The 27,962-nt window shown below is 42.5% G+C and overlaps 1 protein-coding gene across 1 annotated transcript; it reads left to right on the top strand.

Moving 5' to 3' along the window:
* Nucleotides 1-18: 18 nt before the first annotated feature.
* Nucleotides 19-27,905, top strand: LOC146695692 (filamin-A-like). Its single transcript, XM_085478551.1, has 30 exons — nt 19-36; nt 119-256; nt 360-462; nt 545-592; nt 797-907; nt 1,676-1,791; nt 5,343-5,480; nt 5,582-5,684; nt 5,767-5,814; nt 6,019-6,134; nt 9,697-9,838; nt 9,936-9,968; nt 10,055-10,168; nt 10,373-10,488; nt 14,045-14,186; nt 14,284-14,316; nt 14,403-14,516; nt 14,721-14,836; nt 18,399-18,540; nt 18,638-18,670; nt 18,757-18,870; nt 19,075-19,190; nt 22,744-22,885; nt 22,983-23,015; nt 23,102-23,215; nt 23,420-23,535; nt 27,093-27,230; nt 27,332-27,434; nt 27,517-27,564; nt 27,769-27,905. The coding sequence occupies exons 1-30, from the start codon at nt 19-21 to the stop codon at nt 27,903-27,905; spliced, it is 2,985 nt and encodes a 994-aa protein (XP_085334677.1).
* Nucleotides 27,906-27,962: the final 57 nt, after the last annotated feature.

The following is a 27,962-nucleotide window of genomic DNA, read 5'->3' as shown; positions in this document are numbered from 1 at the left end:
TATAGTCCAGTGCGCCTCATGTATGAAACCAGACCTGTTCATCGACAGTGCGCCTTATGGTCCGAAAAATACAGTGTGTTAAATCTGATTGAACTATAATCCCTTGTCTTCTGCACAGGATGGTGAAGTCAATTCTGTGGATGTCCAGGTTAAGGATAATAGCAACAGCACATACACCTGCACCCCACGTAAGCCTGTGAAGCACACTGTGATGGTCTCCTGGGGAGACGCTAACATCCCTGAGAGTCCATTCAGGGTGAGTATGCACTCACACACTCTCTCACTTTCACTCTGGCATGCAAGGTTTGCCTTTTCTTCTCACTGAAAAGTCTCTTGAGTTTTGGTGTTTGTGCCCACAGATGAATATCAGAGCAGGCTGTCATCCAAACAAGGTGAAGGTCTCTGACCCTGGAGTGGCAAAGACGGGCCTGAAAGCCTTCCAGCCAACATACTTCACTGAAGGCGGGCTCTGCTGCAGATATTCCACTGGACATAGGCGAGCTTGACCTCAGCCAGCTGACAGCCCCTCTTACAACACCCTCAGGCCCAGAGGAGCCCTGCCTGCTGAAGATGCTGCGTAACGCTCACATTGGTGAGTGTCCGTCTGATAAGTGAGAAGTTTGCTAAACAATGAGACTCATCAGAATCCAAATACTTTATTAACCCTTAAGTAAAAGACAGAGGGGGAAAGTAATAAAAGTTAAAGCGTGGAGAAAGAAGCAGGAGCAACTGAAACGGGCTGCATGCACACACAAGAATAAGCGTTGTTAACATCTGTTTTGTCGGTCTGTCTTAGGAATCTCGTTTGTTCTCAGGGAGATTGGTGAGCACCTTGTTAACATCAAGAAGAACGCCCGTCATGTTCCCAGCAGCCCAATTGCTGTTATGATCAAGCAGTCAGGGATTGGTGACGTGTGCGTGTGCGTGGACCGTGGCTGACCAAAGCCAGGACTTTTCAGCCTTGAGAGTTCATCATTGATGCAGGTATATGCTCAGTGAAAGCATAAATACTGTGATATTTTTCTTTTTAAACATTCAAATAGAATATTTGTCAGTCTCATCTTGTTATATTAGCCTTCATCTGCTTGAGCCTTTCCACTGAAGGGCCCAGTTAAGTGGGCATTAACACTGAGGACCAGGAGGATGGCACGATGTGTTGCTTTTTGAGGTCTTTTAGCCTGTTTCACTTTGTCACACAGGTTCTATTTAACGGATTTCTTGATTCACAAGTCTGCAATTAATCAGGCCTGAGTGTGTTTAGTAACACTGAACTGAGGTTTCCAAAATTGGTTAATCACAGTTAACCCTTGATTTAACAAGAGGGGCAATTTGTTTTTACACAGGACCAGGGAGGTTTGGATAATCTTTCTCCCTAATCTATGAAATCATCATTTAAAAACTGCATTTTGTATTAACTTGTCTTATCTGTGTCTAATATTAAAATTAGTTTGATGATCTGAAACATGTAAGTGTGATAAATATGCAAAACACTAGGAAATTAGGAAGGGGGCAAACACCTTTTCACATCACTGTAGACGTGATTACAGAATACCTTTTACATCCTGGATTACAATAGGATATCCATCAACGGCAGATACTGGTCTCCATGACACACAGATACTGGAGTGGTCTGACCTGACCACACTCGCACTGCTGTTTTGTCGGTCTGTCTTAGGAATCTCGTTTGTTCCCAGGGAGATTGGTGAGCACCTTGTTAACATCAAGAAGAACGCCCGTCATGTTCCCAGCAGCCCAATTGCTGTTATGATCAAGCAGTCAGGGATTGGTGACGTGTGCGTGGACCGTGGCTGACCAAAGCCAGGACTTTTCAGCCTTGAGAGTTTATCATTGATGCAGGTATATGCTCAGTGAAAGCATAAATACTGTGATATTTTTCTTTTTAAACATTCAAATAGAATATAATATGAGAATTTCGATGTGAAATTTAACCTTTAAGTGACTAGTACTTTGAGAACTGCCATCAATTACACAATGAAGTTCATTTACATATAGGTTATTGTATTAGTAATGCTATATTGTACATAGAGACAGAATATGACATGAAGGGCTACTGACCACAGAAAAGTAAAAGGTAACTGGGCCTAAAGACTAACGGGAGAGAAACACGCTTTCTGTGATTCTATTTGTGTTTTTGTGCTAATCTTGGATATCTTAGGTTGTCTCATTACTGTCATATATGTCCTGTCATTAAAACACTGGCTTCTAACAACTAACAGTGTCTCGAAAATAATTTAATAAATAAACAAATAATATGGATGCATGACTTTTAACTTGTCTATTTTTTAGGCTGAACACTGCTGCTAATGTGACTTAGGTAAATGGTTTCAGGCTCTCCCCTCCTGAGTTTGACAAACGTTCAGGATCAGAAAATGTGTGACTCACAGGTGCTGTAGCGTATGGCCACAGCTTCACTCTGAGCTCCATCTCCATAGAGTGCAGACAGTGATATCTCATACTCCTTAAGACACAGGACAACAGTTTATTGAGATATTGTATTTTTTTTACTTCATAATATGTACCCCAACAATCCAATAGTTCTTCCCCACCTGTCTCAGGTCGCCTCCACTTAGTGAGGTAAGAAACATCATCATCAGCTGCAGCTTCCCAGCGCACTGTCATGTCACTGTCTGAGAAATTAGTTACCCTAAGGTCAGAAGGAGGAGGCACCTTCACTAGAAGATTCGTGCAAATTTGATATATTTGACTTCTCTGTTTTTTTTCTCTCTGAATTATTTTTGAAAAGGAAAAATAATAATTTGAATGTGAAGCAAAACATGTATGGTGCTCGGTAAAGATGACACACCGACCCACTCCTTTTTTGTTTTTGTTTTTTGTTTGAGAAAGTTTGTTTTCATATTAAAGCAGTGTCAGTGACGTCATTCTACCCGACTACCACAGGTAAAGAAAAGCCTGAATCTGTAGATCTTTTTCTTTTGTTTTTGTCTAAAACACAAGAAATAAAAAAGGCAAAAAAGCCAGGGAAACATAGGAAATAATGTTTTGTCAGGCAATGACTTGTTGGCACAAGAAGAGTGGTCGTTGGTAGCCATGACAACAAGGAGGTGTGTTTGTTGCTGGCAGGTAAATGAAAAAAAGCAAAGCAAAGCAAAGAAAAAAAGTCAGGGGAAGCCCAGGCTACGAGGGGTCATCCCTTGGAATTTTCACTCCAAGATCGCCCGCCTGGACCTCCCCCTAGCAGGTGAACATACAGAGGGAAGTGAGCCGAGGGCTCGAACCCGGGCCTGTATGTTGCTAGCCTGCTAGCCCGCCACATGTGGCCACATGACGGGCGAAGAGAATGGGGCAAATTGTTCTATTTAAAGAGCACTACGCGATCAGCCTTTTCCATTAGCTGGAGACCACACATTTTTGCACTCAAAAATAGCGGCGGGGCCTCAGTCTGTCTGTGGGGCATCGGGTATACCGGCCATTTGCCCGGTGGGCCGATGCTCATTTTGCCTTTTAAATGGCCCAATGTTTTGTTGTTGTTGTTGTCTTTTTTTCCTAACTGTGTAAACAGTGAAAGGTGGCGGATTGGACAGATGCTGGCAGACGTGTAAAAATAACTCAGTTGTTTGGTAGTGGCTATGGTGGAGCTTTCACACATTCAGTCAAATTAGCAAGTGGTGGAGGCCAGCAGGTGGATGGGGGAAAGGACTGGAGGTGGAGAGACGCAAGGCGGCCGCCAGTCCGACTGTCAGGTGAAATGAGCTTCAGGTAAGAAGTTATGACCTGCAGTCTATCTGGGTCAAACCAAGTTTAGGTGGAGTTTATTTTCCTTGTGCTAACTTTTTACAGTCAGTTACAGTAACTCGTACTGTGTACTAGCTAGCATGATGGAGTTTCTGTACAGTTGGGTGGGTGCTATGATGTTACTGGTGAACTTTATTTTATTCATATGGTTAGTTAGTAGAGCCAACCGTGCCATAAAAAACGGAATCCTCTGGTATTCAGAGTTAATATTATGCGTTTTGTATTGAGCTGAAAATAAAAGCGATTTGTCCTGTACTTCAGCTACAATAAAAAAAAGACAAAAAGCTGGAGTTATTCTGTGTCTTTGCTGCACAGCTGCCTCTTCTTCTCTCGTTCTCCCTCTCCTGCTGCTACTTCAATCATGAAACTGATCAATGATCAGCTGATCGGCGTTTCTGCCACAAGTCCCGTCTCTCTTGCTTGTTTATCTCCCGCTTTGCGCCAGAAAGAGGAAACTAGCAGAGGTCGTGTTAAACAGCAGAAGCGCCTTTAAACTTGATAAGCTGTTGTTAGAATTTATTTAATTCGGTGCAATTACTTTTTCATATAGGACCAAGTATGTTTGGATAGCTTTTTCCCCTTGAAAACTGCCGTTTAATATTAGACATTCTTGTCTAATATTAACATTTATTGATCTGAAACGTGTAAGTGTGACAAATATGGAATAAGATACGAAATGAGAAAGGAGGCAAATATTTTTTCACAGCGCTATAGTCTGTAAATGATCTTTTGGCTATAGTAGATCTTTGACTTGTTCCTTTTTTAATTGTTTGTTTAAAATAGTTTTCTCTAGGTTAAGGCGCACGGTCCAGGCCTACAGAGCAGTGGTCTGGCTGTTGGAAAACCCAGTGAACTCACAGTTGATGCCAAGCAAGGAGGAAAAGCTCCTCTGAAAATTATAGCCCAGGTATATCTGGCTTTGTATATGATCACAAATATGTTAAATATATTGTATGTACCGTATTTTTCGGACTATGAGTCGCACTTAAAATCCTTTAATTATCTCAAAAATCGACAGTGCGCCTTATGTATGAATTCTGGTTGTGCTTATTGACCTTGAACCGATTTTATGTAATACACGGCGCTTAAAAATCTGTCAAAAAATGTTTTAGTAGGACTTTGGTAAGCTATGAAGTCGCACCGCTTGATGGATTGTCGGAGCATTACGGCTACGTAGTCAGGAGCCTGGCGGAGTGATACGTACTGTGCTGCAACATAATATTACTGTATTGTGTGTGGATCATGACCCCAAAATGCCACCTGTTAAGAGACATGCTGACGAAGCGGATTTCAAACTCAAGGCTGTCAGTCACGCAGTAGAACATGAGAATAGAGCAGCTGCGAGAGATTTCAACATGAATGAATCAATGGTACGGAAGTGGAGGAAGCAAGAAGAAAGAGTTGAGTAAAGTTTGACTTATCTGGCTGTTTTGTTTCGCTTAATGCGTTTTATAGTCCAGTGCGCCTCATGTATGAAACCAGACCTGTTCATCGACAGTGCGCCTTATGGTCCGAAAAATACAGTGTGTTAAATCTGATTGAACTATAATCCCTTGTCTTCTGCACAGGATGGTGAAGTCAATTCTGTGGATGTCCAGGTTAAGGATAATAGCAACAGCACATACACCTGCACCCCACGTAAGCCTGTGAAGCACACTGTGATGGTCTCCTGGGGAGACGCTAACATCCCTGAGAGTCCATTCAGGGTGAGTATGCACTCACACACTCTCACTTTCACTCTGGCATGCAAGGTTTGCCTTTTCTTCTCACTGAAAAGTCTCTTGAGTTTTGGTGTTTGTGCCCACAGATGAATATCAGAGCAGGCTGTCATCCAAACAAGGTGAAGGTCTCTGACCCTGGAGTGGCAAAGACGGGCCTGAAAGCCTTCCAGCCAACATACTTCACTGAAGGCGGGCTCTGCTGCAGATATTCCACTGGACATAGGCGAGCTTGACCTCAGCCAGCTGACAGCCCCTCTTACAACACCCTCAGGCCCAGAGGAGCCCTGCCTGCTGAAGATGCTGCGTAACGCTCACATTGGTGAGTGTCCGTCTGATAAGTGAGAAGTTTGCTAAACAATGAGACTCATCAGAATCCAAATACTTTATTAACCCTTAAGTAAAAGACAGAGGGGGAAAGTAATAAAAGTTAAAGCGTGGAGAAAGAAGCAGGAGCAACTGAAACGGGCTGCATGCACACACAAGAATAAGCGTTGTTAACATCTGTTTTGTCGGTCTGTCTTAGGAATCTCGTTTGTTCCCAGGGAGATTGGTGAGCACCTTGTTAACATCAAGAAGAACGCCCGTCATGTTCCCAGCAGCCCAATTGCTGTTATGATCAAGCAGTCAGGGATTGGTGACGTGTGCGTGGACCGTGGCTGACCAAAGCCAGGACTTTTCAGCCTTGAGAGTTTATCATTGATGCAGGTATATGCTCAGTGAAAGCATAAATACTGTGATATTTTTCTTTTTAAACATTCAAATAGAATATAATATGAGAATTTTGATGTGAAATTTAACCTTTAAGTGACTAGTACTTTGAGAACTGCCATCAATTACACAATGAAGTTCATTTACATATAGGTTATTGTATTAGTAATGCTATATTGTACATAGAGACAGAATATGACATGAAGGGCTACTGACCACAGAAAAGTAAAAGGTAACTGGGCCTAAAGACTAACGGGAGAGAAACACGCTTTCTGTGATTCTATTTGTGTTTTTGTGCTAATCTTGGATATCTTAGGTTGTCTCATTACTGTCATATATGTCCTGTCATTAAAACACTGGCTTCTAACAACTAACAGTGTCTCGAAAATAATTTAATAAATAAACAAATAATATGGATGCATGACTTTTAACTTGTCTATTTTTTAGGCTGAACACTGCTGCTAATGTGACTTAGGTAAATGGTTTCAGGCTCTCCCCTCCTGAGTTTGACAAACGTTCAGGATCAGAAAATGTGTGACTCACAGGTGCTGTAGCGTATGGCCACAGCTTCACTCTGAGCTCCATCTCCATAGAGTGCAGACAGTGATATCTCATACTCCTTAAGACACAGGACAACAGTTTATTGAGATATTGTATTTTTTTTACTTCATAATATGTACCCCAACAATCCAATAGTTCTTCCCCACCTGTCTCAGGTCGCCTCCACTTAGTGAGGTAAGAAACATCATCATCAGCTGCAGCTTCCCAGCGCACTGTCATGTCACTGTCTGAGAAATTAGTTACCCTAAGGTCAGAAGGAGGAGGCACCTTCACTAGAAGATCCGTGCAAATTTGATATATTTGACTTCTCTGTTTTTTTTCTCTCTGAATTATTTTTGAAAAGGAAAAATAATAATTTGAATGTGAAGCAAAACATGTATGGTGCTCGGTAAAGATGACACACCGACCCACTCCTTTTTTGTTTTTGTTTTTTGTTTGAGAAAGTTTGTTTTCATATTAAAGCAGTGTCAGTGACGTCATTCTACCCGACTACCACAGGTAAAGAAAAGCCTGAATCTGTAGATCTTTTTCTTTTGTTTTTGTCTAAAACACAAGAAATAAAAAAGGCAAAAAAGCCAGGGAAACATAGGAAATAATGTTTTGTCAGGCAATGACTTGTTGGCACAAGAAGAGTGGTCGTTGGTAGCCATGACAACAAGGAGGTGTGTTTGTTGCTGGCAGGTAAATGAAAAAAAGCAAAGCAAAGCAAAAAAGTCAGGGGAAGCCCAGGCTACGAGGGGTCATCCCTTGGAATTTTCACTCCAAGATCGCCCGCCTGGACCTCCCCCTAGCAGGTGAACATACAGAGGGAAGTGAGCCGAGGGCTCGAACCCGGGCCTGTATGTTGCTAGCCTGCTAGCCCGCCACATGTGGCCACATGACGGGCGAAGAGAATGGGGCAAATTGTTCTATTTAAAGAGCACTACGCGCACATCGTGCGATCAGCCTTTTCCATTAGCTGGAGACCACACATTTTTGCACTCAAAAATAGCGGCGGGGCCTCAGTCTGTCTGTGGGGCATCGGGTATACCGGCCATTTGCCCGGTGGGCCGATGCTCATTTTGCCTTTTAAATGGCCCAATGTTTTGTTGTTGTTGTTGTCTTTTTTTCCTAACTGTGTAAACAGTGAAAGGTGGCGGATTGGACAGATGCTGGCAGACGTGTAAAAATAACTCAGTTGTTTGGTAGTGGCTATGGTGGAGCTTTCACACATTCAGTCAAATTAGCAAGTGGTGGAGGCCAGCAGGTGGATGGGGGAAAGGACTGGAGGTGGAGAGACGCAAGGCGGCCGCCAGTCCGACTGTCAGGTGAAATGAGCTTCAGGTAAGAAGTTATGACCTGCAGTCTATCTGGGTCAAACCAAGTTTAGGTGGAGTTTATTTTCCTTGTGCTAACTTTTTACAGTCAGTTACAGTAACTCGTACTGTGTACTAGCTAGCATGATGGAGTTTCTGTACAGTTGGGTGGGTGCTATGATGTTACTGGTGAACTTTATTTTATTCATATGGTTAGTTAGTAGAGTTGCCAACCGTGCCATAAAAAACGGAATCCTCTGGTATTCAGAGTTAATATTATGCGTTTTGTATTGAGCTGAAAATAAAAGCGATTTGTCCCATACTTCAGCTACAATAAAAAAAAGACAAAAAGCTGGAGTTATTCTGTGTCTTTGCTGCACAGCTGCCTCTTCTTCTCTCGTTCTCCCTCTCCTGCTGCTACTTCAATCATGAAACTGATCAATGATCAGCTGATCGGCGTTTCTGCCACAAGTCCCGTCTCTCTTGCTTGTTTATCTCCCGCTTTGCGCCAGAAAGAGGAAACTAGCAGAGGTCGTGTTAAACAGCAGAAGCGCCTTTAAACTTGATAAGCTGTTGTTAGAATTTATTTAATTCGGTGCAATTACTTTTTCATATAGGACCAAGTATGTTTGGATAGCTTTTTCCCCTTGAAAACTGCCGTTTAATATTAGACATTCTTGTCTAATATTAACATTTATTGATCTGAAACGTGTAAGTGTGACAAATATGGAATAAGATACGAAATGAGAAAGGAGGCAAATATTTTTTCACAGCGCTATAGTCTGTAAATGATCTTTTGGCTATAGTAGATCTTTGACTTGTTCCTTTTTTAATTGTTTGTTTAAAATAGTTTTCTCTAGGTTAAGGCGTACGGTCCAGGCCTACAGAGCAGTGGTCTGGCTGTTGGAAAACCCAGTGAACTCACAGTTGATGCCAAGCAAGGAGGAAAAGCTCCTCTGAAAATTATAGCCCAGGTATATCTGGCTTTGTATATGATCACAAATATGTTAAATATATTGTATGTACCGTATTTTTCGGACTATGAGTCGCACTTAAAATCCTTTAATTATCTCTCAAAAATCGACAGTGCGCCTTATGTATGAATTGTGGTTGTGCTTACTGACCTTGAACCGATTTTATGTAATACACGGCGCTTAAAAATCTGTCAAAAAATGTTTTAGTAGGACTTTGGTAAGCTACGAAGTCGCACCGCTTGATGGATTGTCGGAGCATTACGGCTACGTAGTCAGGAGCCTGGCGGAGTGATACGTACTGTGCTGCAACATAATATTACTGTATTGTGTGTGGATCATGACCCCAAAATGCCACCTGTTAAGAGACATGCTGAGGAAGCGGATTTCAAACTCAAGGCTGTCAGTCACGCAGTAGAACATGAGAATAGAGCAGCTGCGAGAGATTTCAACATGAATGAATCAATGGTACGGAAGTGGAGGAAGCAAGAAGAAAGAGTTGAGTAAAGTTTGACTTATCTGGCTGTTTTGTTTCGCTTAATGCGTTTTATAGTCCAGTGCGCCTCATGTATGAAACCAGACCTGTTCATCGACAGTGCGCCTTATGGTCCGAAAAATACAGTGTGTTAAATCTGATTGAACTATAATCCCTTGTCTTCTGCACAGGATGGTGAAGTCAATTCTGTGGATGTCCAGGTTAAGGATAATAGCAACAGCACATACACCTGCACCCCACGTAAGCCTGTGAAGCACACTGTGATGGTCTCCTGGGGAGACGCTAACATCCCTGAGAGTCCATTCAGGGGGAGTATGCACTCACACACTCTCACTTTCACTCTGGCATGCAAGGTTTGCCTTTTCTTCTCACTGAAAAGTCTCTTGAGTTTTGGTGTTTGTGCCCACAGATGAATATCAGAGCAGGCTGTCATCCAAACAAGGTGAAGGTCTCTGACCCTGGAGTGGCAAAGACGGGCCTGAAAGCCTTCCAGCCAACATACTTCACTGAAGGCGGGCTCTGCTGCAGATATTCCACTGGACATAGGCGAGCTTGACCTCAGCCAGCTGACAGCCCCTCTTACAACACCCTCAGGCCCAGAGGAGCCCTGCCTGCTGAAGATGCTGCGTAACGCTCACATTGGTGAGTGTCCGTCTGATAAGTGAGAAGTTTGCTAAACAATGAGACTCATCAGAATCCAAATACTTTATTAACCCTTAAGTAAAAGACAGAGGGGGAAAGTAATAAAAGTTAAAGCGTGGAGAAAGAAGCAGGAGCAACTGAAACGGGCTGCATGCACACACAAGAATAAGCGTTGTTAACATCTGTTTTGTCGGTCTGTCTTAGGAATCTCGTTTGTTCCCAGGGAGATTGGTGAGCACCTTGTTAACATCAAGAAGAACGCCCGTCATGTTCCCAGCAGCCCAATTGCTGTTATGATCAAGCAGTCAGGGATTGGTGACGTGTGCGTGGACCGTGGCTGACCAAAGCCAGGACTTTTCAGCCTTGAGAGTTTATCATTGATGCAGGTATATGCTCAGTGAAAGCATAAATACTGTGATATTTTTCTTTTTAAACATTCAAATAGAATATAATATGAGAATTTCGATGTGAAATTTAACCTTTAAGTGACTAGTACTTTGAGAACTGCCATCAATTACACAATGAAGTTCATTTACATATAGGTTATTGTATTAGTAATGCTATATTGTACATAGAGACAGAATATGACATGAAGGGCTACTGACCACAGAAAAGTAAAAGGTAACTGGGCCTAAAGACTAACGGGAGAGAAACACGCTTTCTGTGATTCTATTTGTGTTTTTGTGCTAATCTTGGATATCTTAGGTTGTCTCATTACTGTCATATATGTCCTGTCATTAAAACACTGGCTTCTAACAACTAACAGTGTCTCGAAAATAATTTAATAAATAAACAAATAATATGGATGCATGACTTTTAACTTGTCTATTTTTTAGGCTGAACACTGCTGCTAATGTGACTTAGGTAAATGGTTTCAGGCTCTCCCCTCCTGAGTTTGACAAACGTTCAGGATCAGAAAATGTGTGACTCACAGGTGCTGTAGCGTATGGCCACAGCTTCACTCTGAGCTCCATCTCCATAGAGTGCAGACAGTGATATCTCATACTCCTTAAGACACAGGACAACAGTTTATTGAGATATTGTATTTTTTTTACTTCATAATATGTACCCCAACAATCCAATAGTTCTTCCCCACCTGTCTCAGGTCGCCTCCACTTAGTGAGGTAAGAAACATCATCATCAGCTGCAGCTTCCCAGCGCACTGTCATGTCACTGTCTGAGAAATTAGTTACCCTAAGGTCAGAAGGAGGAGGCACCTTCACTAGAAGATTCGTGCAAATTTGATATATTTGACTTCTCTGTTTTTTTTCTCTCTGAATTATTTTTGAAAAGGAAAAATAATAATTTGAATGTGAAGCAAAACATGTATGGTGCTCGGTAAAGATGACACACCGACCCACTCCTTTTTTGTTTTTGTTTTTTGTTTGAGAAAGTTTGTTTTCATATTAAAGCAGTGTCAGTGACGTCATTCTACCCGACTACCACAGGTAAAGAAAAGCCTGAATCTGTAGATCTTTTTCTTTTGTTTTTGTCTAAAACACAAGAAATAAAAAAGGCAAAAAAGCCAGGGAAACATAGGAAATAATGTTTTGTCAGGCAATGACTTGTTGGCACAAGAAGAGTGGTCGTTGGTAGCCATGACAACAAGGAGGTGTGTTTGTTGCTGGCAGGTAAATGAAAAAAAGCAAAGCAAAGCAAAGCAAAAAAGTCAGGGGAAGCCCAGGCTACGAGGGGTCATCCCTTGGAATTTTCACTCCAAGATCGCCCGCCTGGACCTCCCCCTAGCAGGTGAACATACAGAGGGAAGTGAGCCGAGGGCTCGAACCCGGGCCTGTATGTTGCTAGCCTGCTAGCCCGCCACATGTGGCCACATGACAGGCGAAGAGAATGGGGCAAATTGTTCTATTTAAAGAGCACTACGCGATCAGCCTTTTCCATTAGCTGGAGACCACACATTTTTGCACTCAAAAATAGCGGCGGGGCCTCAGTCTGTCTGTGGGGCATCGGGTATACCGGCCATTTGCCCGGTGGGCCGATGCTCATTTTGCCTTTTAAATGGCCCAATGTTTTGTTGTTGTTGTTGTCTTTTTTTCCTAACTGTGTAAACAGTGAAAGGTGGCGGATTGGACAGATGCTGGCAGACGTGTAAAAATAACTCAGTTGTTTGGTAGTGGCTATGGTGGAGCTTTCACACATTCAGTCAAATTAGCAAGTGGTGGAGGCCAGCAGGTGGATGGGGGAAAGGACTGGAGGTGGAGAGACGCAAGGCGGCCGCCAGTCCGACTGTCAGGTGAAATGAGCTTCAGGTAAGAAGTTATGACCTGCAGTCTATCTGGGTCAAACCAAGTTTAGGTGGAGTTTATTTTCCTTGTGCTAACTTTTTACAGTCAGTTACAGTAACTCGTACTGTGTACTAGCTAGCATGATGGAGTTTCTGTACAGTTGGGTGGGTGCTATGATGTTACTGGTGAACTTTATTTTATTCATATGGTTAGTTAGTAGAGTTGCCAACCGTGCCATAAAAAACGGAATCCTCTGGTATTCAGAGTTAATATTATGCGTTTTGTATTGAGCTGAAAATAAAAGCGATTTGTCCCATACTTCAGCTACAATAAAAAAAAGACAAAAAGCTGGAGTTATTCTGTGTCTTTGCTGCACAGCTGCCTCTTCTTCTCTCGTTCTCCCTCTCCTGCTGCTACTTCAATCATGAAACTGATCAATGATCAGCTGATCGGCGTTTCTGCCACAAGTCCCGTCTCTCTTGCTTGTTTATCTCCCGCTTTGCGCCAGAAAGAGGAAACTAGCAGAGGTCGTGTTAAACAGCAGAAGCGCCTTTAAACTTGATAAGCTGTTGTTAGAATTTATTTAATTCGGTGCAATTACTTTTTCATATAGGACCAAGTATGTTTGGATAGCTTTTTCCCCTTGAAAACTGCCGTTTAATATTAGACATTCTTGTCTAATATTAACATTTATTGATCTGAAACGTGTAAGTGTGACAAATATGGAATAAGATACGAAATGAGAAAGGAGGCAAATATTTTTTCACAGCGCTATAGTCTGTAAATGATCTTTTGGCTATAGTAGATCTTTGACTTGTTCCTTTTTTAATTGTTTGTTTAAAATAGTTTTCTCTAGGTTAAGGCGTACGGTCCAGGCCTACAGAGCAGTGGTCTGGCTGTTGGAAAACCCAGTGAACTCACAGTTGATGCCAAGCAAGGAGGAAAAGCTCCTCTGAAAATTATAGCCCAGGTATATCTGGCTTTGTATATGATCACAAATATGTTAAATATATTGTATGTACCGTATTTTTCGGACTATGAGTCGCACTTAAAATCCTTTAATTATCTCTCAAAAATCGACAGTGCGCCTTATGTATGAATTGTGGTTGTGCTTACTGACCTTGAACCGATTTTATGTAATACACGGCGCTTAAAAATCTGTCAAAAAATGTTTTAGTACGACTTTGGTAAGCTACGAAGTCGCACCGCTTGATGGATTGTCGGAGCATTACGGCTACGTAGTCAGGAGCCTGGCGGAGTGATACGTACTGTGCTGCAACATAATATTACTGTATTGTGTGTGGATCATGACCCCAAAATGCCACCTGTTAAGAGACATGCTGACGAAGCGGATTTCAAACTCAAGGCTGTCAGTCACGCAGTAGAACATGAGAATAGAGCAGCTGCGAGAGATTTCAACATGAATGAATCAATGGTACGGAAGTGGAAGAAGCAAGAAGAAAGAGTTGAGTAAAGTTTGACTTATCTGGCTGTTTTGTTTCGCTTAATGCGTTTTATAGTCCAGTGCGCCTCATGTATGAAACCAGACCTGTTCATCGACAGTGCGCCTTATGGTCCGAAAAATACAGTGTGTTAAATCTGATTGAACTATAATCCCTTGTCTTCTGCACAGGATGGTGAAGTCAATTCTGTGGATGTCCAGGTTAAGGATAATAGCAACAGCACATACACCTGCACCCCACGTAAGCCTGTGAAGCACACTGTGATGGTCTCCTGGGGAGACGCTAACATCCCTGAGAGTCCATTCAGGGGGAGTATGCACTCACACACTCTCACTTTCACTCTGGCATGCAAGGTTTGCCTTTTCTTCTCACTGAAAAGTCTCTTGAGTTTTGGTGTTTGTGCCCACAGATGAATATCAGAGCAGGCTGTCATCCAAACAAGGTGAAGGTCTCTGACCCTGGAGTGGCAAAGACGGGCCTGAAAGCCTTCCAGCCAACATACTTCACTGAAGGCGGGCTCTGCTGCAGATATTCCACTGGACATAGGCGAGCTTGACCTCAGCCAGCTGACAGCCCCTCTTACAACACCCTCAGGCCCAGAGGAGCCCTGCCTGCTGAAGATGCTGCGTAACGCTCACATTGGTGAGTGTCCGTCTGATAAGTGAGAAGTTTGCTAAACAATGAGACTCATCAGAATCCAAATACTTTATTAACCCTTAAGTAAAAGACAGAGGGGGAAAGTAATAAAAGTTAAAGCGTGGAGAAAGAAGCAGGAGCAACTGAAACGGGCTGCATGCACACACAAGAATAAGCGTTGTTAACATCTGTTTTGTCGGTCTGTCTTAGGAATCTCGTTTGTTCCCAGGGAGATTGGTGAGCACCTTGTTAACATCAAGAAGAACGCCCGTCATGTTCCCAGCAGCCCAATTGCTGTTATGATCAAGCAGTCAGGGATTGGTGACGTGTGCGTGTGCGTGGACCGTGGCTGACCAAAGCCAGGACTTTTCAGCCTTGAGAGTTCATCATTGATGCAGGTATATGCTCAGTGAAAGCATAAATACTGTGATATTTTTCTTTTTAAACATTCAAATAGAATATAATATGAGAATTTCGATGTGAAATTTAACCTTTAAGTGACTAGTACTTTGAGAACTGCCATCAATTACACAATGAAGTTCATTTACATACAGGTTATTGTATTAGTAATGCTATATTGTACATAGAGACAGAATATGACATGAAGGGCTACTGACCACAGAAAAGTAAAAGGTAACTGGGCCTAAAGACTAACGGGAGAGAAACACGCTTTCTGTGATTCTATTTGTGTTTTTGTGCTAATCTTGGATATCTTAGGTTGTCTCATTACTGTCATATATGTCCTGTCATTAAAACACTGGCTTCTAACAACTAACAGTGTCTCGAAAATAATTTAATAAATAAACAAATAATATGGATGCATGACTTTTAACTTGTCTATTTTTTAGGCTGAACACTGCTGCTAATGTGACTTAGGTAAATGGTTTCAGGCTCTCCCCTCCTGAGTTTGACAAACGTTCAGGATCAGAAAATGTGTGACTCACAGGTGCTGTAGCGTATGGCCACAGCTTCACTCTGAGCTCCATCTCCATAGAGTGCAGACAGTGATATCTCATACTCCTTAAGACACAGGACAACAGTTTATTGAGATATTGTATTTTTTTTACTTCATAATATGTACCCCAACAATCCAATAGTTCTTCCCCACCTGTCTCAGGTCGCCTCCACTTAGTGAGGTAAGAAACATCATCATCAGCTGCAGCTTCCCAGCGCACTGTCATGTCACTGTCTGAGAAATTAGTTACCCTAAGGTCAGAAGGAGGAGGCACCTTCACTAGAAGATTCGTGCAAATTTGATATATTTGACTTCTCTGTTTTTTTTCTCTCTGAATTATTTTTGAAAAGGAAAAATAATAATTTGAATGTGAAGCAAAACATGTATGGTGCTCGGTAAAGATGACACACCGACCCACTCCTTTTTTGTTTTTGTTTTTTGTTTGAGAAAGTTTGTTTTCATATTAAAGCAGTGTCAGTGACGTCATTCTACCCGACTACCACAGGTAAAGAAAAGCCTGAATCTGTAGATCTTTTTCTTTTGTTTTTGTCTAAAACACAAGAAATAAAAAAGGCAAAAAAGCCAGGGAAACATAGGAAATAATGTTTTGTCAGGCAATGACTTGTTGGCACAAGAAGAGTGGTCGTTGGTAGCCATGACAACAAGGAGGTGTGTTTGTTGCTGGCAGGTAAATGAAAAAAAGCAAAGCAAAGCAAAGCAAAAAAGTCAGGGGAAGCCCAGGCTACGAGGGGTCATCCCTTGGAATTTTCACTCCAAGATCGCCCGCCTGGACCTCCCCCTAGCAGGTGAACATACAGAGGGAAGTGAGCCGAGGGCTCGAACCCGGGCCTGTATGTTGCTAGCCTGCTAGCCCGCCACATGTGGCCACATGACGGGCGAAGAGAATGGGGCAAATTGTTCTATTTAAAGAGCACTACGCGATCAGCCTTTTCCATTAGCTGGAGACCACACATTTTTGCACTCAAAAATAGCGGCGGGGCCTCAGTCTGTCTGTGGGGCATCGGGTATACCGGCCATTTGCCCGGTGGGCCGATGCTCATTTTGCCTTTTAAATGGCCCAATGTTTTGTTGTTGTTGTTGTCTTTTTTTCCTAACTGTGTAAACAGTGAAAGGTGGCGGATTGGACAGATGCTGGCAGACGTGTAAAAATAACTCAGTTGTTTGGTAGTGGCTATGGTGGAGCTTTCACACATTCAGTCAAATTAGCAAGTGGTGGAGGCCAGCAGGTGGATGGGGGAAAGGACTGGAGGTGGAGAGACGCAAGGCGGCCGCCAGTCCGACTGTCAGGTGAAATGAGCTTCAGGTAAGAAGTTATGACCTGCAGTCTATCTGGGTCAAACCAAGTTTAGGTGGAGTTTATTTTCCTTGTGCTAACTTTTTACAGTCAGTTACAGTAACTCGTACTGTGTACTAGCTAGCATGATGGAGTTTCTGTACAGTTGGGTGGGTGCTATGATGTTACTGGTGAACTTTATTTTATTCATATGGTTAGTTAGTAGAGTTGCCAACCGTGCCATAAAAAACGGAATCCTCTGGTATTCAGAGTTAATATTATGCGTTTTGTATTGAGCTGAAAATAAAAGCGATTTGTCCCATACTTCAGCTACAATAAAAAAAAGACAAAAAGCTGGAGTTATTCTGTGTCTTTGCTGCACAGCTGCCTCTTCTTCTCTCGTTCTCCCTCTCCTGCTGCTACTTCAATCATGAAACTGATCAATGATCAGCTGATCGGCGTTTCTGCCACAAGTCCCGTCTCTCTTGCTTGTTTATCTCCCGCTTTGCGCCAGAAAGAGGAAACTAGCAGAGGTCGTGTTAAACAGCAGAAGCGCCTTTAAACTTGATAAGCTGTTGTTAGAATTTATTTAATTCGGTGCAATTACTTTTTCATATAGGACCAAGTATGTTTGGATAGCTTTTTCCCCTTGAAAACTGCCGTTTAATATTAGACATTCTTGTCTAATATTAACATTTATTGATCTGAAACGTGTAAGTGTGACAAATATGGAATAAGATACGAAATGAGAAAGGAGGCAAATATTTTTTCACAGCGCTATAGTCTGTAAATGATCTTTTGGCTATAGTAGATCTTTGACTTGTTCCTTTTTTAATTGTTTGTTTAAAATAGTTTTCTCTAGGTTAAGGCGTACGGTCCAGGCCTACAGAGCAGTGGTCTGGCTGTTGGAAAACCCAGTGAACTCACAGTTGATGCCAAGCAAGGAGGAAAAGCTCCTCTGAAAATTATAGCCCAGGTATATCTGGCTTTGTATATGATCACAAATATGTTAAATATATTGTATGTACCGTATTTTTCGGACTATGAGTCGCACTTAAAATCCTTTAATTATCTCTCAAAAATCGACAGTGCGCCTTATGTATGAATTGTGGTTGTGCTTACTGACCTTGAACCGATTTTATGTAATACACGGCGCTTAAAAATCTGTCAAAAAATGTTTTAGTAGGACTTTGGTAAGCTACGAAGTCGCACCGCTTGATGGATTGTCGGAGCATTACGGCTACGTAGTCAGGAGCCTGGCGGAGTGATACGTACTGTGCTGCAACATAATATTACTGTATTGTGTGTGGATCATGACCCCAAAATGCCACCTGTTAAGAGACATGCTGAGGAAGCGGATTTCAAACTCAAGGCTGTCAGTCACGCAGTAGAACATGAGAATAGAGCAGCTGCGAGAGATTTCAACATGAATGAATCAATGGTACGGAAGTGGAGGAAGCAAGAAGAAAGAGTTGAGTAAAGTTTGACTTATCTGGCTGTTTTGTTTCGCTTAATGCGTTTTATAGTCCAGTGCGCCTCATGTATGAAACCAGACCTGTTCATCGACAGTGCGCCTTATGGTCCGAAAAATACAGTGTGTTAAATCTGATTGAACTATAATCCCTTGTCTTCTGCACAGGATGGTGAAGTCAATTCTGTGGATGTCCAGGTTAAGGATAATAGCAACAGCACATACACCTGCACCCCACGTAAGCCTGTGAAGCACACTGTGATGGTCTCCTGGGGAGACGCTAACATCCCTGAGAGTCCATTCAGGGGGAGTATGCACTCACACACTCTCACTTTCACTCTGGCATGCAAGGTTTGCCTTTTCTTCTCACTGAAAAGTCTCTTGAGTTTTGGTGTTTGTGCCCACAGATGAATATCAGAGCAGGCTGTCATCCAAACAAGGTGAAGGTCTCTGACCCTGGAGTGGCAAAGACGGGCCTGAAAGCCTTCCAGCCAACATACTTCACTGAAGGCGGGCTCTGCTGCAGATATTCCACTGGACATAGGCGAGCTTGACCTCAGCCAGCTGACAGCCCCTCTTACAACACCCTCAGGCCCAGAGGAGCCCTGCCTGCTGAAGATGCTGCGTAACGCTCACATTGGTGAGTGTCCGTCTGATAAGTGAGAAGTTTGCTAAACAATGAGACTCATCAGAATCCAAATACTTTATTAACCCTTAAGTAAAAGACAGAGGGGGAAAGTAATAAAAGTTAAAGCGTGGAGAAAGAAGCAGGAGCAACTGAAACGGGCTGCATGCACACACAAGAATAAGCGTTGTTAACATCTGTTTTGTCGGTCTGTCTTAGGAATCTCGTTTGTTCCCAGGGAGATTGGTGAGCACCTTGTTAACATCAAGAAGAACGCCCGTCATGTTCCCAGCAGCCCAATTGCTGTTATGATCAAGCAGTCAGGGATTGGTGACGTGTGCGTGGACCGTGGCTGACCAAAGCCAGGACTTTTCAGCCTTGAGAGTTTATCATTGATGCAGGTATATGCTCAGTGAAAGCATAAATACTGTGATATTTTTCTTTTTAAACATTCAAATAGAATATAATATGAGAATTTCGATGTGAAATTTAACCTTTAAGTGACTAGTACTTTGAGAACTGCCATCAATTACACAATGAAGTTCATTTACATATAGGTTATTGTATTAGTAATGCTATATTGTACATAGAGACAGAATATGACATGAAGGGCTACTGACCACAGAAAAGTAAAAGGTAACTGGGCCTAAAGACTAACGGGAGAGAAACACGCTTTCTGTGATTCTATTTGTGTTTTTGTGCTAATCTTGGATATCTTAGGTTGTCTCATTACTGTCATATATGTCCTGTCATTAAAACACTGGCTTCTAACAACTAACAGTGTCTCGAAAATAATTTAATAAATAAACAAATAATATGGATGCATGACTTTTAACTTGTCTATTTTTTAGGCTGAACACTGCTGCTAATGTGACTTAGGTAAATGGTTTCAGGCTCTCCCCTCCTGAGTTTGACAAACGTTCAGGATCAGAAAATGTGTGACTCACAGGTGCTGTAGCGTATGGCCACAGCTTCACTCTGAGCTCCATCTCCATAGAGTGCAGACAGTGATATCTCATACTCCTTAAGACACAGGACAACAGTTTATTGAGATATTGTATTTTTTTTACTTCATAATATGTACCCCAACAATCCAATAGTTCTTCCCCACCTGTCTCAGGTCGCCTCCACTTAGTGAGGTAAGAAACATCATCATCAGCTGCAGCTTCCCAGCGCACTGTCATGTCACTGTCTGAGAAATTAGTTACCCTAAGGTCAGAAGGAGGAGGCACCTTCACTAGAAGATTCGTGCAAATTTGATATATTTGACTTCTCTGTTTTTTTTCTCTCTGAATTATTTTTGAAAAGGAAAAATAATAATTTGAATGTGAAGCAAAACATGTATGGTGCTCGGTAAAGATGACACACCGACCCACTCCTTTTTTGTTTTTGTTTTTTGTTTGAGAAAGTTTGTTTTCATATTAAAGCAGTGTCAGTGACGTCATTCTACCCGACTACCACAGGTAAAGAAAAGCCTGAATCTGTAGATCTTTTTCTTTTGTTTTTGTCTAAAACACAAGAAATAAAAAAGGCAAAAAAGCCAGGGAAACATAGGAAATAATGTTTTGTCAGGCAATGACTTGTTGGCACAAGAAGAGTGGTCGTTGGTAGCCATGACAACAAGGAGGTGTGTTTGTTGCTGGCAGGTAAATGAAAAAAAGCAAAGCAAAGCAAAGCAAAAAAGTCAGGGGAAGCCCAGGCTACGAGGGGTCATCCCTTGGAATTTTCACTCCAAGATCGCCCGCCTGGACCTCCCCCTAGCAGGTGAACATACAGAGGGAAGTGAGCCGAGGGCTCGAACCCGGGCCTGTATGTTGCTAGCCTGCTAGCCCGCCACATGTGGCCACATGACGGGCGAAGAGAATGGGGCAAATTGTTCTATTTAAAGAGCACTACGCGATCAGCCTTTTCCATTAGCTGGAGACCACACATTTTTGCACTCAAAAATAGCGGCGGGGCCTCAGTCTGTCTGTGGGGCATCGGGTATACCGGCCATTTGCCCGGTGGGCCGATGCTCATTTTGCCTTTTAAATGGCCCAATGTTTTGTTGTTGTTGTCTTTTTTTCCTAACTGTGTAAACAGTGAAAGGTGGCGGATTGGACAGATGCTGGCAGACGTGTAAAAAGAACTCAGTTGTTTGGTAGTGGCTATGGTGGAGCTTTCACACATTCAGTCAAATTAGCAAGTGGTGGAGGCCAGCAGGTGGATGGGGGAAAGGACTGGAGGTGGAGAGACGCAAGGCGGCCGCCAGTCCGACTGTCAGGTGAAATGAGCTTCAGGTAAGAAGTTATGACCTGCAGTCTATCTGGGTCAAACCAAGTTTAGGTGGAGTTTATTTTCCTTGTGCTAACTTTTTACAGTCAGTTACAGTAACTCGTACTGTGTACTAGCTAGCATGATGGAGTTTCTGTACAGTTGGGTGGGTGCTATGATGTTACTGGTGAACTTTATTTTATTCATATGGTTAGTTAGTAGAGTTGCCAACCGTGCCATAAAAAACGGAATCCTCTGGTATTCAGAGTTAATATTATGCGTTTTGTATTGAGCTGAAAATAAAAGCGATTTGTCCCATACTTCAGCTACAATAAAAAAAAGACAAAAAGCTGGAGTTATTCTGTGTCTTTGCTGCACAGCTGCCTCTTCTTCTCTCGTTCTCCCTCTCCTGCTGCTACTTCAATCATGAAACTGATCAATGATCAGCTGATCGGCGTTTCTGCCACAAGTCCCGTCTCTCTTGCTTGTTTATCTCCCGCTTTGCGCCAGAAAGAGGAAACTAGCAGAGGTCGTGTTAAACAGCAGAAGCGCCTTTAAACTTGATAAGCTGTTGTTAGAATTTATTTAATTCGGTGCAATTACTTTTTCATATAGGACCAAGTATGTTTGGATAGCTTTTTCCCCTTGAAAACTGCCGTTTAATATTAGACATTCTTGTCTAATATTAACATTTATTGATCTGAAACGTGTAAGTGTGACAAATATGGAATAAGATACGAAATGAGAAAGGAGGCAAATATTTTTTCACAGCGCTATAGTCTGTAAATGATCTTTTGGCTATAGTAGATCTTTGACTTGTTCCTTTTTTAATTGTTTGTTTAAAATAGTTTTCTCTAGGTTAAGGCGTACGGTCCAGGCCTACAGAGCAGTGGTCTGGCTGTTGGAAAACCCAGTGAACTCACAGTTGATGCCAAGCAAGGAGGAAAAGCTCCTCTGAAAATTATAGCCCAGGTATATCTGGCTTTGTATATGATCACAAATATGTTAAATATATTGTATGTACCGTATTTTTCGGACTATGAGTCGCACTTAAAATCCTTTAATTATCTCTCAAAAATCGACAGTGCGCCTTATGTATGAATTGTGGTTGTGCTTACTGACCTTGAACCGATTTTATGTAATACACGGCGCTTAAAAATCTGTCAAAAAATGTTTTAGTACGACTTTGGTAAGCTACGAAGTCGCACCGCTTGATGGATTGTCGGAGCATTACGGCTACGTAGTCAGGAGCCTGGCGGAGTGATACGTACTGTGCTGCAACATAATATTACTGTATTGTGTGTGGATCATGACCCCAAAATGCCACCTGTTAAGAGACATGCTGACGAAGCGGATTTCAAACTCAAGGCTGTCAGTCACGCAGTAGAACATGAGAATAGAGCAGCTGCGAGAGATTTCAACATGAATGAATCAATGGTACGGAAGTGGAAGAAGCAAGAAGAAAGAGTTGAGTAAAGTTTGACTTATCTGGCTGTTTTGTTTCGCTTAATGCGTTTTATAGTCCAGTGCGCCTCATGTATGAAACCAGACCTGTTCATCGACAGTGCGCCTTATGGTCCGAAAAATACAGTGTGTTAAATCTGATTGAACTATAATCCCTTGTCTTCTGCACAGGATGGTGAAGTCAATTCTGTGGATGTCCAGGTTAAGGATAATAGCAACAGCACATACACCTGCACCCCACGTAAGCCTGTGAAGCACACTGTGATGGTCTCCTGGGGAGACGCTAACATCCCTGAGAGTCCATTCAGGGGGAGTATGCACTCACACACTCTCACTTTCACTCTGGCATGCAAGGTTTGCCTTTTCTTCTCACTGAAAAGTCTCTTGAGTTTTGGTGTTTGTGCCCACAGATGAATATCAGAGCAGGCTGTCATCCAAACAAGGTGAAGGTCTCTGACCCTGGAGTGGCAAAGACGGGCCTGAAAGCCTTCCAGCCAACATACTTCACTGAAGGCGGGCTCTGCTGCAGATATTCCACTGGACATAGGCGAGCTTGACCTCAGCCAGCTGACAGCCCCTCTTACAACACCCTCAGGCCCAGAGGAGCCCTGCCTGCTGAAGATGCTGCGTAACGCTCACATTGGTGAGTGTCCGTCTGATAAGTGAGAAGTTTGCTAAACAATGAGACTCATCAGAATCCAAATACTTTATTAACCCTTAAGTAAAAGACAGAGGGGGAAAGTAATAAAAGTTAAAGCGTGGAGAAAGAAGCAGGAGCAACTGAAACGGGCTGCATGCACACACAAGAATAAGCGTTGTTAACATCTGTTTTGTCGGTCTGTCTTAGGAATCTCGTTTGTTCCCAGGGAGATTGGTGAGCACCTTGTTAACATCAAGAAGAACGCCCGTCATGTTCCCAGCAGCCCAATTGCTGTTATGATCAAGCAGTCAGGGATTGGTGACGTGTGCGTGTGCGTGGACCGTGGCTGACCAAAGCCAGGACTTTTCAGCCTTGAGAGTTCATCATTGATGCAGGTATATGCTCAGTGAAAGCATAAATACTGTGATATTTTTCTTTTTAAACATTCAAATAGAATATAATATGAGAATTTCGATGTGAAATTTAACCTTTAAGTGACTAGTACTTTGAGAACTGCCATCAATTACACAATGAAGTTCATTTACATACAGGTTATTGTATTAGTAATGCTATATTGTACATAGAGACAGAATATGACATGAAGGGCTACTGACCACAGAAAAGTAAAAGGTAACTGGGCCTAAAGACTAACGGGAGAGAAACACGCTTTCTGTGATTCTATTTGTGTTTTTGTGCTAATCTTGGATATCTTAGGTTGTCTCATTACTGTCATATATGTCCTGTCATTAAAACACTGGCTTCTAACAACTAACAGTGTCTCGAAAATAATTTAATAAATAAACAAATAATATGGATGCATGACTTTTAACTTGTCTATTTTTTAGGCTGAACACTGCTGCTAATGTGACTTAGGTAAATGGTTTCAGGCTCTCCCCTCCTGAGTTTGACAAACGTTCAGGATCAGAAAATGTGTGACTCACAGGTGCTGTAGCGTATGGCCACAGCTTCACTCTGAGCTCCATCTCCATAGAGTGCAGACAGTGATATCTCATACTCCTTAAGACACAGGACAACAGTTTATTGAGATATTGTATTTTTTTTACTTCATAATATGTACCCCAACAATCCAATAGTTCTTCCCCACCTGTCTCAGGTCGCCTCCACTTAGTGAGGTAAGAAACATCATCATCAGCTGCAGCTTCCCAGCGCACTGTCATGTCACTGTCTGAGAAATTAGTTACCCTAAGGTCAGAAGGAGGAGGCACCTTCACTAGAAGATTTGTGCAAATTTGATATATTTGACTTCTCTGTTTTTTTTCTCTCTGAATTATTTTTGAAAAGGAAAAATAATAATTTGAATGTGAAGCAAAACATGTATGGTGCTCGGTAAAGATGACACACCGACCCACTCCTTTTTTGTTTTTGTTTTTTGTTTGAGAAAGTTTGTTTTCATATTAAAGCAGTGTCAGTGACGTCATTCTACCCGACTACCACAGGTAAAGAAAAGCCTGAATCTGTAGATCTTTTTCTTTTGTTTTTGTCTAAAACACAAGAAATAAAAAAGGCAAAAAAGCCAGGGAAACATAGGAAATAATGTTTTGTCAGGCAATGACTTGTTGGCACAAGAAGAGTGGTCGTTGGTAGCCATGACAACAAGGAGGTGTGTTTGTTGCTGGCAGGTAAATGAAAAAAAGCAAAGCAAAGAAAAAAAGTCAGGGGAAGCCCAGGCTACGAGGGGTCATCCCTTGGAATTTTCACTCCAAGATCGCCCGCCTGGACCTCCCCCTAGCAGGTGAACATACAGAGGGAAGTGAGCCGAGGGCTCGAACCCGGGCCTGTATGTTGCTAGCCTGCTAGCCCGCCACATGTGGCCACATGACGGGCGAAGAGAATGGGGCAAATTGTTCTATTTAAAGAGCACTACGCGATCAGCCTTTTCCATTAGCTGGAGACCACACATTTTTGCACTCAAAAATAGCGGCGGGGCCTCAGTCTGTCTGTGGGGCATCGGGTATACCGGCCATTTGCCCGGTGGGCCGATGCTCATTTTGCCTTTTAAATGGCCCAATGTTTTGTTGTTGTTGTTGTCTTTTTTTCCTAACTGTGTAAACAGTGAAAGGTGGCGGATTGGACAGATGCTGGCAGACGTGTAAAAATAACTCAGTTGTTTGGTAGTGGCTATGGTGGAGCTTTCACACATTCAGTCAAATTAGCAAGTGGTGGAGGCCAGCAGGTGGATGGGGGAAAGGACTGGAGGTGGAGAGACGCAAGGCGGCCGCCAGTCCGACTGTCAGGTGAAATGAGCTTCAGGTAAGAAGTTATGACCTGCAGTCTATCTGGGTCAAACCAAGTTTAGGTGGAGTTTATTTTCCTTGTGCTAACTTTTTACAGTCAGTTACAGTAACTCGTACTGTGTACTAGCTAGCATGATGGAGTTTCTGTACAGTTGGGTGGGTGCTATGATGTTACTGGTGAACTTTATTTTATTCATATGGTTAGTTAGTAGAGTTGCCAACCGTGCCATAAAAAACGGAATCCTCTGGTATTCAGAGTTAATATTATGCGTTTTGTATTGAGCTGAAAATAAAAGCGATTTGTCCCGTACTTCAGCTACAATAAAAAAAAGACAAAAAGCTGGAGTTATTCTGTGTCTTTGCTGCACAGCTGCCTCTTCTTCTCTCGTTCTCCCTCTCCTGCTGCTACTTCAATCATGAAACTGATCAATGATCAGCTGATCGGCGTTTCTGCCACAAGTCCCGTCTCTCTTGCTTGTTTATCTCCCGCTTTGCGCCAGAAAGAGGAAACTAGCAGAGGTCGTGTTAAACAGCAGAAGCGCCTTTAAACTTGATAAGCTGTTGTTAGAATTTATTTAATTCGGTGCAATTACTTTTTCATATAGGACCAAGTATGTTTGGATAGCTTTTTCCCCTTGAAAACTGCCGTTTAATATTAGACATTCTTGTCTAATATTAACATTTATTGATCTGAAACGTGTAAGTGTGACAAATATGGAATAAGATACGAAATGAGAAAGGAGGCAAATATTTTTTCACAGCGCTATAGTCTGTAAATGATCTTTTGGCTATAGTAGATCTTTGACTTGTTCCTTTTTTAATTGTTTGTTTAAAATAGTTTTCTCTAGGTTAAGGCGTACGGTCCAGGCCTACAGAGCAGTGGTCTGGCTGTTGGAAAACCCAGTGAACTCACAGTTGATGCCAAGCAAGGAGGAAAAGCTCCTCTGAAAATTATAGCCCAGGTATATCTGGCTTTGTATATGATCACAAATATGTTAAATATATTGTATGTACCGTATTTTTCGGACTATGAGTCGCACTTAAAATCCTTTAATTATCTCTCAAAAATCGACAGTGCGCCTTATGTATGAATTGTGGTTGTGCTTACTGACCTTGAACCGATTTTATGTAATACACGGCGCTTAAAAATCTGTCAAAAAATGTTTTAGTACGACTTTGGTAAGCTACGAAGTCGCACCGCTTGATGGATTGTCGGAGCATTACGGCTACGTAGTCAGGAGCCTGGCGGAGTGATACGTACTGTGCTGCAACATAATATTACTGTATTGTGTGTGGATCATGACCCCAAAATGCCACCTGTTAAGAGACATGCTGACGAAGCGGATTTCAAACTCAAGGCTGTCAGTCACGCAGTAGAACATGAGAATAGAGCAGCTGCGAGAGATTTCAACATGAATGAATCAATGGTACGGAAGTGGAGGAAGCAAGAAGAAAGAGTTGAGTAAAGTTTGACTTATCTGGCTGTTTTGTTTCGCTTAATGCGTTTTATAGTCCAGTGCGCCTCATGTATGAAACCAGACCTGTTCATCGACAGTGCGCCTTATGGTCCGAAAAATACAGTGTGTTAAATCTGATTGAACTATAATCCCTTGTCTTCTGCACAGGATGGTGAAGTCAATTCTGTGGATGTCCAGGTTAAGGATAATAGCAACAGCACATACACCTGCACCCCACGTAAGCCTGTGAAGCACACTGTGATGGTCTCCTGGGGAGACGCTAACATCCCTGAGAGTCCATTCAGGGTGAGTATGCACTCACACACTCTCACTTTCACTCTGGCATGCAAGGTTTGCCTTTTCTTCTCACTGAAAAGTCTCTTGAGTTTTGGTGTTTGTGCCCACAGATGAATATCAGAGCAGGCTGTCATCCAAACAAGGTGAAGGTCTCTGACCCTGGAGTGGCAAAGACGGGCCTGAAAGCCTTCCAGCCAACATACTTCACTGAAGGCGGGCTCTGCTGCAGATATTCCACTGGACATAGGCGAGCTTGACCTCAGCCAGCTGACAGCCCCTCTTACAACACCCTCAGGCCCAGAGGAGCCCTGCCTGCTGAAGATGCTGCGTAACGCTCACATTGGTGAGTGTCCGTCTGATAAGTGAGAAGTTTGCTAAACAATGAGACTCATCAGAATCCAAATACTTTATTAACCCTTAAGTAAAAGACAGAGGGGGAAAGTAATAAAAGTTAAAGCGTGGAGAAAGAAGCAGGAGCAACTGAAACGGGCTGCATGCACACACAAGAATAAGCGTTGTTAACATCTGTTTTGTCGGTCTGTCTTAGGAATCTCGTTTGTTCCCAGGGAGATTGGTGAGCACCTTGTTAACATCAAGAAGAACGCCCGTCATGTTCCCAGCAGCCCAATTGCTGTTATGATCAAGCAGTCAGGGATTGGTGACGTGTGCGTGGACCGTGGCTGACCAAAGCCAGGACTTTTCAGCCTTGAGAGTTTATCATTGATGCAGGTATATGCTCAG

Source organism: Copadichromis virginalis, linkage group LG13 (genome assembly GCF_057382275.1).
Source record: "Copadichromis virginalis isolate Kocher_CV1m ecotype Utaka linkage group LG13, C_Virginalis_male_GT1.1, whole genome shotgun sequence".
NCBI lineage: Eukaryota > Metazoa > Chordata > Actinopteri > Cichliformes > Cichlidae > Copadichromis > Copadichromis virginalis.
Note: the sequence above shows the minus strand (reverse complement) of the source record. Positions and strands in the feature narration are given on the sequence as shown.